Here is a 14,940-nt window from a genome sequence, read left to right as displayed (position 1 = left end):
TATTAAATTAATTAGTTGTTGTATAGTATATATTATTATTACTTTATTTATTTAGTTACGTTACGTAGTTNTATTATATATATATATATATATATATATATATATATATATATATATATAACTCTTGTCTCTGTACATTCATGGATCACAGATTACACATACACTGTTGCGAAATTTTACGTTCGACAAACGCAAGTCGAGAGACGCTTTTCATCATTTTTTTATAACAGTGTAGAGAAATAAAACGCGCGACGCTAGACATTATCTGTTGTACTGTGATACGCTTTTGCGTGGATAAAAAAACAAATTAAATACGGCGACATAGTCATCTTGCACCATAATTACTATTTCATTCCTACCCGGTGCTATCTACGTGTGTATGTGTACATATGGATCATTAAACAATATGCATGTAAATATCATGAATATATATTGACGATATTGTACGGAATTAAGAATAAAACCTATTATCTATTAACACAGACATTGCTCCTCTTTATAAGATGCGTTAAACGCGAAAACTGAAATCAAGTATCTTGTAAGATTAATAAATGCAATGATGTAAACTAGCATATCATTAATAATAAAATATATTAATGATAATGTTAATGATAATGTTAAAATGCTTTATAATATCAAGAAGCAAAATCAAGTAGATATTGCTTTATTAGAAGAATTTCAATTCATTGTATTAATCATTGTGTTAATCATTTACTCACATTACACAGGATGTGGATTAATCGGCAGGTAGTATGGATGAACAGGAAAGAAGGATAACGATGCGTGCTTAATGATCGTCTTAAATGTACAAATCATAATTCCACAGTTTTATTCAATTTGTCCCAACAACATAACATGGTTCCGCACAACACAAGTATCATTCCCAGATAAGTATCTAAAAAGTAAAGCAAATCATAAAGCAATTAACAATTCAAAGCATTCTCTAACAATGAAGAAGTTCCCGTATACTCACTTCTATGCACTTTTTCCTCGCCCAGGAACCAGCCTGTAATCGCAGTAAATACGAAGGTAAGAGAATTTGAAACTGGCACAGCCAGAGATAGGTCGCTATTCTGCAGAGTCAAGAAATACAGTACTGAACCGCATTGATTAAGGAGAAACGGCACGATGTACTGAAATAAAAAAGAAATAAAATGAATTACAAATAGTATTACTCCTAGCAAATACTATTACACCTAGCAAGGATATTTACTGAAAACTTGTAAAAAAAAAATTTCTTGAGTATTTCTGGATTTTTCGACTATTTTTGTTTAAAATTCAAGATAATATTAGAGTTTTTTTAATGCAACTTGATAAAGGAATGAAAAGAGTACAAGCAATACAAACAAAATATACATTGAAAATAGTAGAAGACAGTTTTTCACAATAAATACACTTTTGACTGTATCTATTATTTTCTACAATTAGAGCCACGAAACTTATAAGACATATAAATAAGTGAGTTACTCAATTCTGCAGTCTTCTACTGTCATCTTGATTTTTTTTTGATAAAAACTTGTGAAACACAAAAATGTATATAAATAACGAATGTATATATCATATTTATTGCTAATTGATTTTCAACATTTTGCACTCTCTATCAAGAAAAAATTATCAAGAACTAATGTTTTTAAAAAAAAAGATAAAATTTAAATTTAAAAGTAAAATTCGTAAAATTTTCCTAAATCTCAATAATAAAATTCCATGAAAATCTCTGATTTTCAAAATATTGAGAAATAACATCAGCTTGTTTGCTGAGCTCTTCTAATCTAACTGAGAGTATAACAATGAGAGTATCTATAAATACCATGTCTCCAGATTAATTTGGTAAAATGTATGTAAAGATACAAGATTACCTTCAGATTAGTAATGAGAAATAACTGCTCCTTAAAAAATTGTCCATAAACTGACTTGGCCCTGATATCCTCTAAACCTTGCGCACCTTTCTTTATAAATGGATTGGTTACTCCCCAAAGAATCGCCACAAAACACAGATATATCACAGAATCTACAATATAAACATGCAAGTTGACATTATCATTTCAATCATGCTGTTTGATATCACTGAATCTCTGCTTTTATTTTTATTCTTGTACTCAAAAAATTATTTTTCAACAAACAGAAAATGGTTATTAAAACTAAAATAACTCACCAATAATAACTGCCATTCTTGTTATTTAATATGGAACGTTGCATCGAACAATATGCAAATCACGTCATGAGAATTAATTAAACGTTGAATGCCGGTATCTACAACAGAGTAAAATTTTTGCCATTTTATTAAATCCATTTTATATATTTACAAGTAATTACATTAAATTACGTCATTCTACGAATTTTAGATTTTTCTTTGTTTGATAGTGCCATCAGTCACTAGTCAGTGCGACGTCATTGAAAGTTAACATGCTAATCACGTTATATTATAGATGCCATGATCGGACACAGTTAAACATATCACGACCATAATATAAGACTGACAAGGCACGAACTCCATAGATGCTAGACTGTTAAGAAGCCTTTACATGAGAGCGTCAAACGTAAAAAGACACCTTTACAAATCATGAAAGTTAACGTTGTTTGTTTTTTATAATTATTCACGGTGATACACTTTCGGCCGAACAAATTTTACGAAATACGCATTCAAGAACGGATCATTAGTATACAAATATTGAATCTATAGTTACGCAGTAGTTAAATATCGATAAATGATTAAATATAAGTTTTATAAATGATTAAATGATTAAATATAAGTTTTAGGTTCTAATTACCATATTTAATGGCGCTGCCACTCGTTTGAAAGCTATTCGTTCCGACATGTCATCTCCTATCCACTGCATTCCGTGAATGAAATGTGAATGCGATCGAAATAGGGAAACGTCATTTTCTATACGCGACCAACTTCATGCGGAAAAAGCGACGCGAGATTCGACGGCATGACGCGTCTTGAGTTTCAATTAAGTGAGAAAAATACTTTCAACTGAATAATCATGAATGTACTAGTAGTACTAGAATCTATATTACGCGATATTTAAAATGTTATCCAAAATAAATGCAAAGTTAATTACACGTCATATCGTATTAAACTGTCGCCTACAACTTTGCATGAGTAACATAGAGATATTAATATTTTTACAACGCATAAGACATTTTAAAACTCTTTAAGAGCTTATAAAAACGATAGGTTCTTAACGTATTTCTCGCGTCGCGTGTAAAAATGTTAATAATTTAACAATATTTATTAATTATTGATTACCTCGTTGGTAAATAATTCCAGTAGTCCTTCAAGCCATTTCTCATCGTTTTTCTGATAGGAGTGATAGAGATTCTCTGCAAAGATTAGGATGCTTCTAGGAGGAAATAAGTTATAAGTTATAAATAATTGATTCGAAGTCAAGTTGCGAACAGTGCGAACTGCAAAATATTCCAACGCAATTTGACAGGACGTAACTCTACCCCCGGCCGAATCACAAAAACATTCTCCTGCGAGTTACGCGCTATTTATAGGCGTCAAACTTCGATCCCCATCACTCGCATGCCAACCAATGAGCGTTATAGACGCGAATTCGAGCGCTCATTGGATCGCGCTAGCTTTCGGTTGGAGTATATAATTAAACGCAACGCGCAAGAAAATATCATTTTTTTTAGAATTCGGCACTGTGCGTTTCGCGAAGATAGAAGAGCCTGTACGTATTCAGAATGTGCTTTTATGATACTAGCGCGTATTTAACATATAGTTCACATTATTGTAGAACTTCAAACATAAAAGCGTTAGAAATTATATTCTTTTTGAAAATTAAAAACCAATTAGAATAAATAGATGGCTATCAAAGAAATTGTATGAAAAAAAAAATCGAACTTATAAAAATAATCAATTTTTAAAAAATGCGAAAATCGAAATTATAAATTAATGAAAAATTATACACTTGTACGTTTATCAAATTTAAAATTTACGAATCAATAGTTGTTATTCGTAACAGATGACGAATTGAGAAAATTTACAAATTTCTATTTCAATTACAATTTTTTAGAAAAAGGAAAAGAGAAAGCATAAATTATAAATTATAAATTGCGTATTATTTAAATATTGAGCAAATATAGAAATATACTTATTACTTAAAGTTCTATAGCGAAATTTTAAATTAAAATAATATAGCAGTACAAGTTCACTGAGTTTCACAATATTTTATTGTTAAGTGTCAAATTATGATAATAATCATTACGCTTACTTGTGTATGAAATGGAAAATGACATTAGGTTTTTTTTTATATACGCAGTATCGGAAAATGAACAAAATTATATATTGCATTAATGCAAACTCGAATGAGCATAATGATTATTTATATTATAATGCATTTAATATTTAATAAATAGAACTAAATAAAGTCATTAATATTAATAACTTGATTTTAAGAATATTGTTACAAAACTTTATAAGCAATATGTATATTTTTTTAAGAAATTTAGCACATGATTGAGCACTGCGACAGATAGAAATCAAAGAGATCATGTCGATCTTTTTCTTGTTATCGTTAAAAATCGTCCGTGATTCTCTATGTTATGATTTTATCGATAGATCAGAAAATGGATGTAGCCACGTAGTTCCAAACCATAAATGGATATACTGGCGATAGTGTACGAATGATATCTATAGTAGAGATTTACCTCTCGTAAAACAATAAAGATGTCGTGTCACCTAACCAAATCTGTTGTGAAACAGATCGGTGAAAGAGAGAATATCAAGTATTTAATCAATTTGATACGCATACTGACAGATTTAACGGTATAAAAAGGGTCATACATAATAATATTTATATGTAGATTTACAAATACATTTTTCAGTTTTATATATTGCATCGTTTTGATTTGTGAAACTTGAAACACAATTAAACTGAAGTTGGAAATAACATCACATTGCATTGAGTATAAATTTAACAATGAAGCTAATAATAAACATTAATAAAATACTATAAAAAACTTATATTTTCTTTTGTTTTCAGGTCATAAAATTTGCAATAATTGATTGAAAATTTAAAGAATCCTTTCTTGTATTATTTTTAAATTTTGGTAATATTAAAATATATAATAGAAAACATGAGTTGTCAAAGAGGAAATGCTAATCGTTCGAGGCCTCAAAAATATCAAAATCAAAAATCGTTTAAAAATAATCTATATGATAAATCTCAAAAAATAAAACAAATTAATAGTACCGAAGTTACCAATGTATGCGAACGTTGCAAAAAAATAATAGAGTGGAAGATCAAATACAAAAAATATAAAGTGCTTAAAGCTCCAATGAAATGTATTAAATGTGAACAAAAAACTGTGAAACATTCTTATCATAATATCTGCTTGCTTTGCGCCAAACAACAAGGAGTATGTTCAAAATGTGGACAGAAGACAGAAGTCATAGAAGGAACATGCAGTAAGGAAGAACAAATTAAATTAGATGCCGAATTTAAAGCAATTCTGAAAACATTATCAGAACGAAAACGAAGAACATTGTTACGTTATATGAATCGACAATCGAGTATGTATTTTGTGTTCGTATTGTTAAATAGAATTTTATTTATATATTTATTATGCACATAATGAATATATGTTTTCATATAATAAGAAGCCTTTGTTCTACTTTATTTTTAGTAAAAAGTAAGGAAAATAATAGCAAACCTAATACTTCTTTGAATACTGATGAAACTGACAATAAGGATAGGAATGAAGATGAAACAATTCCGAAAAAAGAAGATTTATTAATGAAAATAAAATCATTAGCTCTTATAGAAGATGACGACATTGACAGTGATATTGATGAAGAAGAAATTAATAATTTTGGCAGTGATGTTTATAACTTATGTGATAGAATTTTTTCTAAATAAAAAACTGTAAATTATAACAAAATAAAATAAATAATTCTATCCATAACAGATATAATATGACGAGTTGTCGATTAAGTTAATCAGAGTAAGTTTTTCAAAACTATTTTTACAATTCTTTGAAAAACATTGATTTGCAATAAATATTGATGCTTTTAAAAATTATTGTATTATTTATTGGCAAAAAAATGAAGAAAATTCAATCAAGAATAAAGATACAGTCGGAAGCTATAATTATATTACATTAATTCACTGATAAATGCTCGATAGTTTCTAGTTGTTCCATTTCGATCTTTTTATAAGAATCGTATTGTACTCTTAGCCGTTCCAGTTCCACAGACTTTTCCAAAATCAATGCCTATAATGAGAATAGGCGATAATCGATTATTGACACAGCGATATTAATGGTCCAATCTTAAGTTAATTTTGATTATAATTAATTCAATTAACTAGCAATTTAACTTAACCAGAATAAATTTATAATAAATTTTCCAACTATATACATAACTCTTTATTAATCTAATCTTTCTTTTCGTATGTCAAACAATAAAAAATTAATTGTTCTATCGAAATTAATAAATGCAAATATTATTCGGTAAATTAATCGCCGAATTAATTAATTCGAGTTTGATGAAATGTTCAAGATAGTCAAATTTAATTGTAAATACTCATTATGGCCAAAAATAGAACCGATTACGAATACCGGCCAAAGATAGCATAAATCTTGCAACTGTCTATCATTTAAACGATGAATATACATTGGTAAATATTAGGTATTTTTGATACGTAATTATTTAAGAACCTCCATTTGTTGTTTCTGGGCTTCTCTTTGCTTCGCAACGGAACGCAGCAGATTCCGCGCGCCAATCGTCTTCATTTTCTTTTTCTCTACTTCCTTTGCTAAATTGTCCAATATCCTAATGAATTCGTCGGAATTCTTTTCAAATTCAGTAATCTCTGCAACGTAAAAATTCTCATTCATTGCGACAATTGTTTATACTTTTGAAGCAATATTAATAAGCAATATTAATAATTAAATGTGATCAACAATAAAGCATCGGAGTGCAACTTTTTAAACGGAGCTCAAATTAAAGAGAAACTTCAAACTATCAAACTTTGATATCAAACTTTGATAAATCGTTTATTTTGTATCATAATTTCATTTACATTTAATTTCTCGTATAATTCCAAATACATCTGTCAAGTTATATTTCTTTTATAAATTTTCATTTTGATCGATAATATAAATAATATTAATTAATTGTAATTGATATTAATATTCATTTCTGTTAATTTAGATTAATTTTAATCTTGGTTTAAGTTACTTTTTATATCTTTCCAGTTTTAAGTCCCAGTTCCATCAATGTGCAAAATTAACATTAGCCAATACAACATGATGCTTGTTTTCTTTGATTTTTTTTATCTTACTCTAATTCTTAGAACTACAAAAAGATAAAAGATAAGTCAAACCGAGATTAAAGTTAATTACTAGAAATAGACAAAAGTTAACGAAAGTTCAAAGTCGTCCCAACTACCGAAGGCTACTTTCGAAAACACTATTATACTTGAGAATATCATTTTATTCTTGTTGTTCAACGGATAAAATGATATTCGTAGGCACTCAGGTAGTATTCTCGAACATGCCAAAAGGTGTAGGTGTACTTTCTTGTGCAGAAACCATAAAACAGTGACGATATATAATTATGCGAAGGGTGAGTATCGTGACAATCGGTCAATCAAGTAAATTCATTGCGTCGCTTCGTTGTGACGTCACTCGCGAACGCAACGCAACTTACTGGACACGAAGCTCTGACACTCCTCCTTCAACTTATTCGTTTGATTCGCCGCTTCCGGCTCTAAAACGCGTATTTTGCTCAAGTCATCGATGTAAATGCCGTATCTCGCCAACAAGTCGGCCATCTTTTCGAGTTTTGCGAAACGACATCACGTGATCTCCTCCTTCCAGAGTTGCGTTCCAAAATTCAACTTTGTCAATTCGAGTATTATTTTATCCTTATTGGTTACCGAATATTGAATAAAGATAAAAGATACTCGGAGTTGGTAGAATCAAGTTTTAGAACGCATCCCAGTGATTCCAGGAACGCGCGGGCGATGCTGATTGGTCGGCGAAGGCCGCACTTGTCATGCCTTGATGCTTCACGATATTCTCGATACTTTTGCACATCAAGTCGATTCGTTGCTATGTTCAGCGCGTAGCGTTTGTTCGCCATTGTGAAGTTCGCCGTAATTGATGATAAATAAGCCAAAAATGGAGCGAAATGAAGATGTATTAGTATTTCGCGCGGCTTTCTCGCTTTCCCGACGTCAACGGGTGTGAAGCGAACGGCTCGACAGCAACACGAGTGCGTCGTTCACGTCGCTTCGACGCAAACACGAATCTGTCGCGGATTCGCAGTATTCGCATACGTTCAACGTTCAATCTGACATCGAGAGAATCGATATCGCTTGCCCCCATCCCCGCTCCATTCCGCAGCCGTCACGTTAGTAGTGCTAGTGTATTAGTACTCGCCTCGGCTTCGCTAGGATTTGGTTTCACTAGTTTTTCGTTATGTCGGGCGAGCACAAGACGGAAATTAAATACCCGTCGGAATATGTCAAATTGAACATCGGAGGCTCGCTTCATTACACTACCATAGGTACCTTGCAGAAGCATGATACCATGCTGCGAGCAATGTTCAGCGGTCGCATGGAAGTGCTCACCGACTCCGAAGGTGAGATGCTTCTTTTTACAACGTAAGACATGCAATTTCCGACGAATGTTGACTTGAAATTGATGAACCTTGAATATCGATCGGTCCTGCGGTCCTAATCAAAAGATTCATCATTTTAATGTGATTGGAGTGTGTGGGAGCACGAATTTGTTTGATTTGAAAAGAAGGGATTGTGTGGACTTCTTGCGTTGTTTTCTAAGAATTTTGAACATTTCATCTTTTGTTATTTTGTTTATATCTTCCACTGACCACGATCTCTCTCCATAGGTTGGATATTGATTGATCGGTGTGGCAAACATTTCGGAACTATCTTGAACTTTTTGCGAGACGGCTCGGTTCCGCTGCCAGAAAATACGAAGGAGATGGCTGAATTGCTCGCAGAGGCAAAATATTACTGTATCAGCGAGCTAGCAGAGTCCTGCGAACAGGCGCTTCTACGAAAAGAACGTGAAGCAGAGCCAATCTGCAGAGTCCCTCTTATAACCTCTCAAAAAGAAGAACAATTACTCATAAGCAATACTACTAAGCCTGTGGTCAAGCTGCTCATTAATAGGCATAACAATAAATATTCCTATACAAGGTAATGTTAAATGTTACTTTATAATTGTAAATATTGATGTTTTATTATTTCTTTATCTTTTATAAATTGAAATCCAAGTGTTTTATAGTGGCATTAAAACCTTATCTACTATGTACTCTTTGTTTCTTGTTTTACTTTTTATTTCTTCTTATCTCTTGTTTCTTATTCTATTTCTTTGTTTTCTGTCATCCAAGAGATATTTTTATAAGTATTATGATATTTCAAATTCCTTTCTTATTTTTTATGAATATTTATCTAAGCGTTTTCATTAAAACTTAATGCTCTTTGTTTTCTTGCTTTTTGTCATTTTGTATCTCTTATCCTTTTGCTTCTTACTCTGTTTTCTCATTTTCTGTCATCGGAGTAAAAGTTAACAAACTTCCAAAGAAACAAAAAACTGTTGCTAAAAAACCAGTTACGAAGGAAGAGAAGGCAAGAGATAAAAAGCAAGATACAGGAAGCAAAAAATACATTATAGATTAGGGTTAATATACAAGCAATTTAAAGCATAACAAGAGAGATTGATAAAAAATATATTATATCTCTTGGGCTATTTTCTTTTTAGCACAGTATAAGTATTCATCATTGAAGTATTCTTCATTGTTATTCATTAAATATTAGAATAGAATAACATTCGTTGACTGTGTCTGCTAAAAGAAAGTTATATGTTGCATTCAGAGAGCACACTATTAACGTCATTCTATTTTTATCAGTCATTTCATTATACATAAAATAAGAGTAGAATGGTACAAAAGAACGCACTGATAATGCGTTCTCTGAACGCAACTATAATTTAAGTGTATCATAAACTAATATCTTAAAATAGTAGCTCACAACCTCTTGTATATTGTATTCGTTTTGTTTTAGTTTTATCTGAAAATTCATTGTGAAATTATCAATTTTAACTTTGGATTCAAATCATGATTCAAAATATTCTGTCCAATACTGAAGACATTCTACTGTTAACTTTTTATTTTCATTTCTACTGTTAACTTTTTATTTTCATTTCTACTGTTAACTTTATATTAGTTCTCTCTCACAATGTTCTCTGTGATTTGATATTCGTTTCAATAACCTGTTTTTATTGTAAGCGAAATATTTATTAATACTATATTGAAGGTGATCCAAATTAAGGGTCGAAACATCTATATTGTAATATTGTCTATTAATATATTTTTGCACACGATTAATCTATGTGTTCATATTGGCTAAATTTTAATAGATAATATTTTAAATGCATGAAAAAAATGATAAATAAATGAAATATCACAATGTATGTAATTAGAGCTGTATTATTGTCATAAATTAAGATTATTAAAGAATAAATGGACTAATAAATTTAATTTTTACAGTACATCAGATGACAATCTATTAAAAAACATAGAACTATTCGACAAAATGTCGCTTAGATTCAGTGGCAGAGTGTTATTCATCAAAGACGTTATTGGCTCAAGCGAGATCTGTTGTTGGACATTTTATGGGCATGGTCGTAAAGTAGCAGAAGTCTGCTGTCATTCGATTGTTTATACAACCGATAAAAAACATACAAAGGTAATGACATGATCAAATAATTTTAAATTATGATTTAAAATTTATATGATTTTGAAATTATATTTGATAATTAAAAATGCTTTTCTTTTTTCAGGTTGAATTCCCCGAGGCTCGGATATACGAGGAAACGTTAAATATTTTATTGTATGAGCATCGGAATGGCCCGGATCAAGAGTTAATGCAGGCTACATCGTCACGTGGCGTAGTACCTTGCACGTCCGACGAAGAAGAGGGCGAACGTTCAGGCTTGGCTCGCCTTCGCTCTAACAAACAGAACACCAACTGACCCAGTCTTATTCTCCTCAATCCACCGCACACCGCGATCCTTAGTGTCGTTCGTTCTTTCAAGACACGAATTAATATAAAATAAGACGAAACACGGATGTATACCAAATGCGAATGCTACATGATATACTTGGTTATCGCCTGTCAGCTGAATCTCTTTTCGTTTTTGAAATGTATGGAACATGAGGAAAACTACAGTTAACTTTGATAAATCATCTCGTTACATTTCTCACATCACGACACTTATTTTCGGATATAATTGCGCGCTCTAATTGTTGAATATATTTATAAGAAAAATGCCTCCTAATTATCCTTCTAATTATTGAAGGAAATGACAACTGTCTTAAGTTATCTTCGCCATTCTTGCTATACAAGCGTGTTTATAAATATGTATGTAAATATGCAATTAAGAATGGCACCTTATTGATTTCATCTGGAAAATTACGAAAAGAATGTAGCGTCTATGCGCTTACTATTATGTGCCAAATCGTATTAAATCCACGACAGGAATGAGTCCAAGTTGCCATTCTGTGACTGATGAAATTATTTATGAACTTATACTCTGACAACTTTTAAGCAGTCATCTAGATTAACTAAATTGTTATAAAAAAATTTTTTATGCAAAACTAGAGGACTGCATTGTTACCTGTTATAAGTATTATTATTTTATTATCATTATTATCATCACATTATCATTATTATCATTATCACTGTCATCGTCATTATTAAATCATTATTAATTTGTCATAATTATTAATTATTATTACTTATTATTCTTATGTCATTGTCTACATTATTGCGATAAATTTTTCGTCATGTTTATATTGTTCTTTCTTACAAACTTACATAATTTAATATCTTAAATAAATCATATGTATTATATATTTGAAACATATATATTGTGTTATTTAAATGTGCGTTTCTCAACGAGTCCGAAATTCTATTAAACTGTTTAAAGGATGTGGAATAAACACTGCCAGTAAAAGAAAATTGAAGTCTAATATCAGTTATACAGCGTATTGAAAGTACGCATTTCGAACATGTAATTTTGTTATTCAAATTGAGCTGTAAGTGTTAAACGTAATTAAACATTAAACATATTTTTTAGGATTTTCAGTTTGAACGAATGCAATAGATAGTACAATATATATCTGATTTTTAATAAATTAGTTTGAATTTTTTCTACTAACACGTGTGCGCGCACGTGTCATTCCAAGTATATTATTTCACTGTATAATTGCCGTAATTCGCATATATATATATATATATATATATATATATATATCGGTGATTAATTTTCTTTACTGATTTACACTTTCACTTATATGACGAAATCGGAGCGACAATCCGGAGTGTTTCGGATGTCGATACGAGTAACTCGATATCTATTGATCGTATAATGATCAAGAAACCAGTTTTTCATTTTATAATAGAATAATAGAAGATAAGTTTGCTCAATTTTTCCGAAGATGTTAGATAAGTGAAGGTGGAGTGTAAAACAACTACAGACTGTGATTACACTGGCACGGCATATATATATATGTGTGTGTGTATATATTATTTTTGTTTTAGTATTAGAAAAGATGAGAGATATTCGTAATCCCACAATTAATAAAGGGACCACATGTATCGTGTTGCATACCTACTACATTGTAGGATATCTTTTCATTCATATCTGTAATACATATGTTATATATTAAATCGAATATATCTATGTTGAATAAAATGATTTATAGATTTCCCTATCTTTCTTTATGATTATATATAGACAATAGATTGTAAAGGAAATTGAATATAGAAAGATGATAATAGAATAGATTTATGTATCTTTAAGAGATTTTCTTAAAAAAAGAATATATGTACATATTAACTATTTACACAAATACAAATTTGAAATCATGATACAAGTACGATGATATGATAGAACATGAGACAATAGTTCAAATTAATAATAGACAAATAAGCAAATTTTAGACAAGCAGCGAAGTTAATTCTGGAAAACTAGATTTATTCCGTTATTTGTGTGAAATGTGTATAATTTAATAAGAAATGTTATTAGTAACAAAACAAATGTATATGTAAGATTTTAAAAATGAAGCATTATATGTATATATATATTATATATATATATATGTGATAAAATGAAGCATTATATATATATTTAAAAATATTTGGTGTATTTACTTCTTTCATGGCAAGAAAAAAAATGTAGAAAATAGAAACAAGCATTAAGATTGATTCGAGCGACATGTATTATGAAACAAGATATTATACATAAGTGTATGACGGAGTTTGCAGCTAAAGACAGTATATGGGGTGCAAACCTTTTTTTTTTAGACGGAATCGAATGTACATACACATGTTGCGGAGGTTGTCAACCCCTGAATTGGAAAGGCACGTCAGTTTTTTTCTGAATGATACTAGATATCGTTCGTCTAGTATCTATACGCTGTTCATCTTGCAAATGGTGTTTACATAAGAGTATCGTGATTGTTTTTGCATTTAATTATAAACCATTTCTTCGATGAAATTACTGTCTACTAACGACTGCGATTACACATGATTACACATGAGTGTCGACAGAAGAATATATATATTGGTGGAAAATGTTACAATTGTCGCAAAGATTTCACTGGGTTGATTCATATCTCTATCTTCTACAATAGTTGCGTCACGTAATTTTAATGTTTTATATGAATCTCTACAATGGAAACACAAAGATTCTGATATTTTTGCATTATGGTCGAAAAGGAATCTTCATGCAACATGAAAGAGTCTTAAACTGTAAAAAATATGACAGTAGGTCTTTATTTATTCAAGTATTGCCTATTTACGATTTATGTACGTTAATACATAAATCATAAGCCCAGTAAACAAGAATGAATTGAAATGAATTGAAATGGATTCAGATTTTCAGAAATATCGATTCATGAAAGTTAAAATGAATGCTTTTCAATCCTGAATGTATTTTTATTCATTTATAGGAATTGCATGGAGGATATCTCTATTTCAATCTAAAAATAATATTAGCTTTTTTTGTGCAATTATGAATACTATTCAATGAATACTATTCAAATGAATACTATTCAAACTTTCGAATACCTTTTTTTCAATTGAATCCAATTGAATTCAATTAAATCCAAAAAAAAGTATTCGCTATTTAAAATACGCATTCGGAAAAAAATTTCAATCCATTTTAATCCATTCTCGTTTGCTGGGAGGTGAACTCCGAAAAGTTCTTGATATATGCGAGTATCGGCGATTAGCGCCACATCAGATAATTAATTTATAAAACCAATAATATTATTTTCTTAGACCAAAGTTTTACAGAGGACAGTCTCCATGCTTAACGCGCTCTCTCAGTTCGCTCATGTTCATAGTAGGTAGAAATAGATCGAGTGGAGGAGCTTGTACACGTAGGCACGAGTAGATCTAAGAGCAAAAATATACACTATACCTTTATCTAATTAGTGCAGAAAACTGAATTTCGATAAATCCATCGAATAGCATTACTTTCGTTAGTTACACGAAAAACGGAGATTTGCTCCCAGATATAATATGCCCTACCCTCTATTTGCATTTGTCGGAATACTACAAGTATCTTGCACTTATTATATAATACCAAATATTTCGCGTATCTCCAAATACCAGAAGGAATTTTGCGACTGTCATGATGTCACGAATATTTCGTTTATCAAAGTGCTATCAGCATCGCGACACAATAGGATAAGTATTCTGAATTTACCAAAATACTGTAACCATCATGCATTTACCACAACATATCGCGCAATTGTTCAATCCTACAATTGTAATCCCTCTTTCTGTAAGACAAACACCTTTATCGGTTTCCCAAAGCTACGATGTATCTCTCTCTATACATATATATATATATATATATATATATATATATATATATATATAT

General features: G+C 30.5%; 4 protein-coding genes across 4 annotated transcripts; 2 read left to right on the top strand and 2 right to left on the bottom strand.

The window, feature by feature from the left end:
* Nucleotides 1-804: 804 nt before the first annotated feature.
* Nucleotides 805-3,468, bottom strand: LOC105619002 (transmembrane protein 234 homolog). The gene is made up of 5 exons (XM_012200532.1): nt 3,254-3,468; nt 2,153-2,250; nt 1,857-2,008; nt 974-1,133; nt 805-895 (listed from the first exon to the last, which is right to left on the bottom strand). Exons 2-5 carry the CDS (start codon nt 2,166-2,168, stop codon nt 813-815), a joined length of 411 nt encoding a protein of 136 aa, XP_012055922.1. The 5' UTR covers nt 2,169-2,250; nt 3,254-3,468; the 3' UTR covers nt 805-812.
* A 1,407-nt stretch (nt 3,469-4,875) lies between these two features.
* Nucleotides 4,876-5,919, top strand: LOC105619003 (uncharacterized protein C9orf85 homolog). The gene is made up of 3 exons (XM_012200533.1): nt 4,876-4,920; nt 4,998-5,527; nt 5,641-5,919. Exons 2-3 carry the CDS (start codon nt 5,092-5,094, stop codon nt 5,871-5,873), a joined length of 669 nt encoding a protein of 222 aa, XP_012055923.1. The 5' UTR covers nt 4,876-4,920; nt 4,998-5,091; the 3' UTR covers nt 5,874-5,919.
* A 195-nt stretch (nt 5,920-6,114) lies between these two features.
* Nucleotides 6,115-7,790, bottom strand: LOC105619004 (intraflagellar transport protein 20 homolog). The gene is made up of 3 exons (XM_012200534.1): nt 7,667-7,790; nt 6,673-6,827; nt 6,115-6,228 (listed from the first exon to the last, which is right to left on the bottom strand). The coding sequence occupies exons 1-3, from the start codon at nt 7,788-7,790 to the stop codon at nt 6,115-6,117; spliced, it is 393 nt and encodes a 130-aa protein (XP_012055924.1).
* A 649-nt stretch (nt 7,791-8,439) lies between these two features.
* Nucleotides 8,440-11,019, top strand: LOC105619005 (BTB/POZ domain-containing adapter for CUL3-mediated RhoA degradation protein 3). Its single transcript, XM_012200535.1, has 4 exons — nt 8,440-8,602; nt 8,870-9,182; nt 10,535-10,733; nt 10,828-11,019. Exons 1-4 carry the CDS (start codon nt 8,440-8,442, stop codon nt 11,017-11,019), a joined length of 867 nt encoding a protein of 288 aa, XP_012055925.1.
* The last annotated feature ends 3,921 nt before the right edge of the window (nt 11,020-14,940 follow it).

Source organism: Atta cephalotes, assembly GCF_000143395.1.
Source record: "Atta cephalotes unplaced genomic scaffold scaffold00019, whole genome shotgun sequence".
Taxonomy (NCBI): domain Eukaryota; kingdom Metazoa; phylum Arthropoda; class Insecta; order Hymenoptera; family Formicidae; genus Atta; species Atta cephalotes.
Note: the sequence above shows the minus strand (reverse complement) of the source record. Positions and strands in the feature narration are given on the sequence as shown.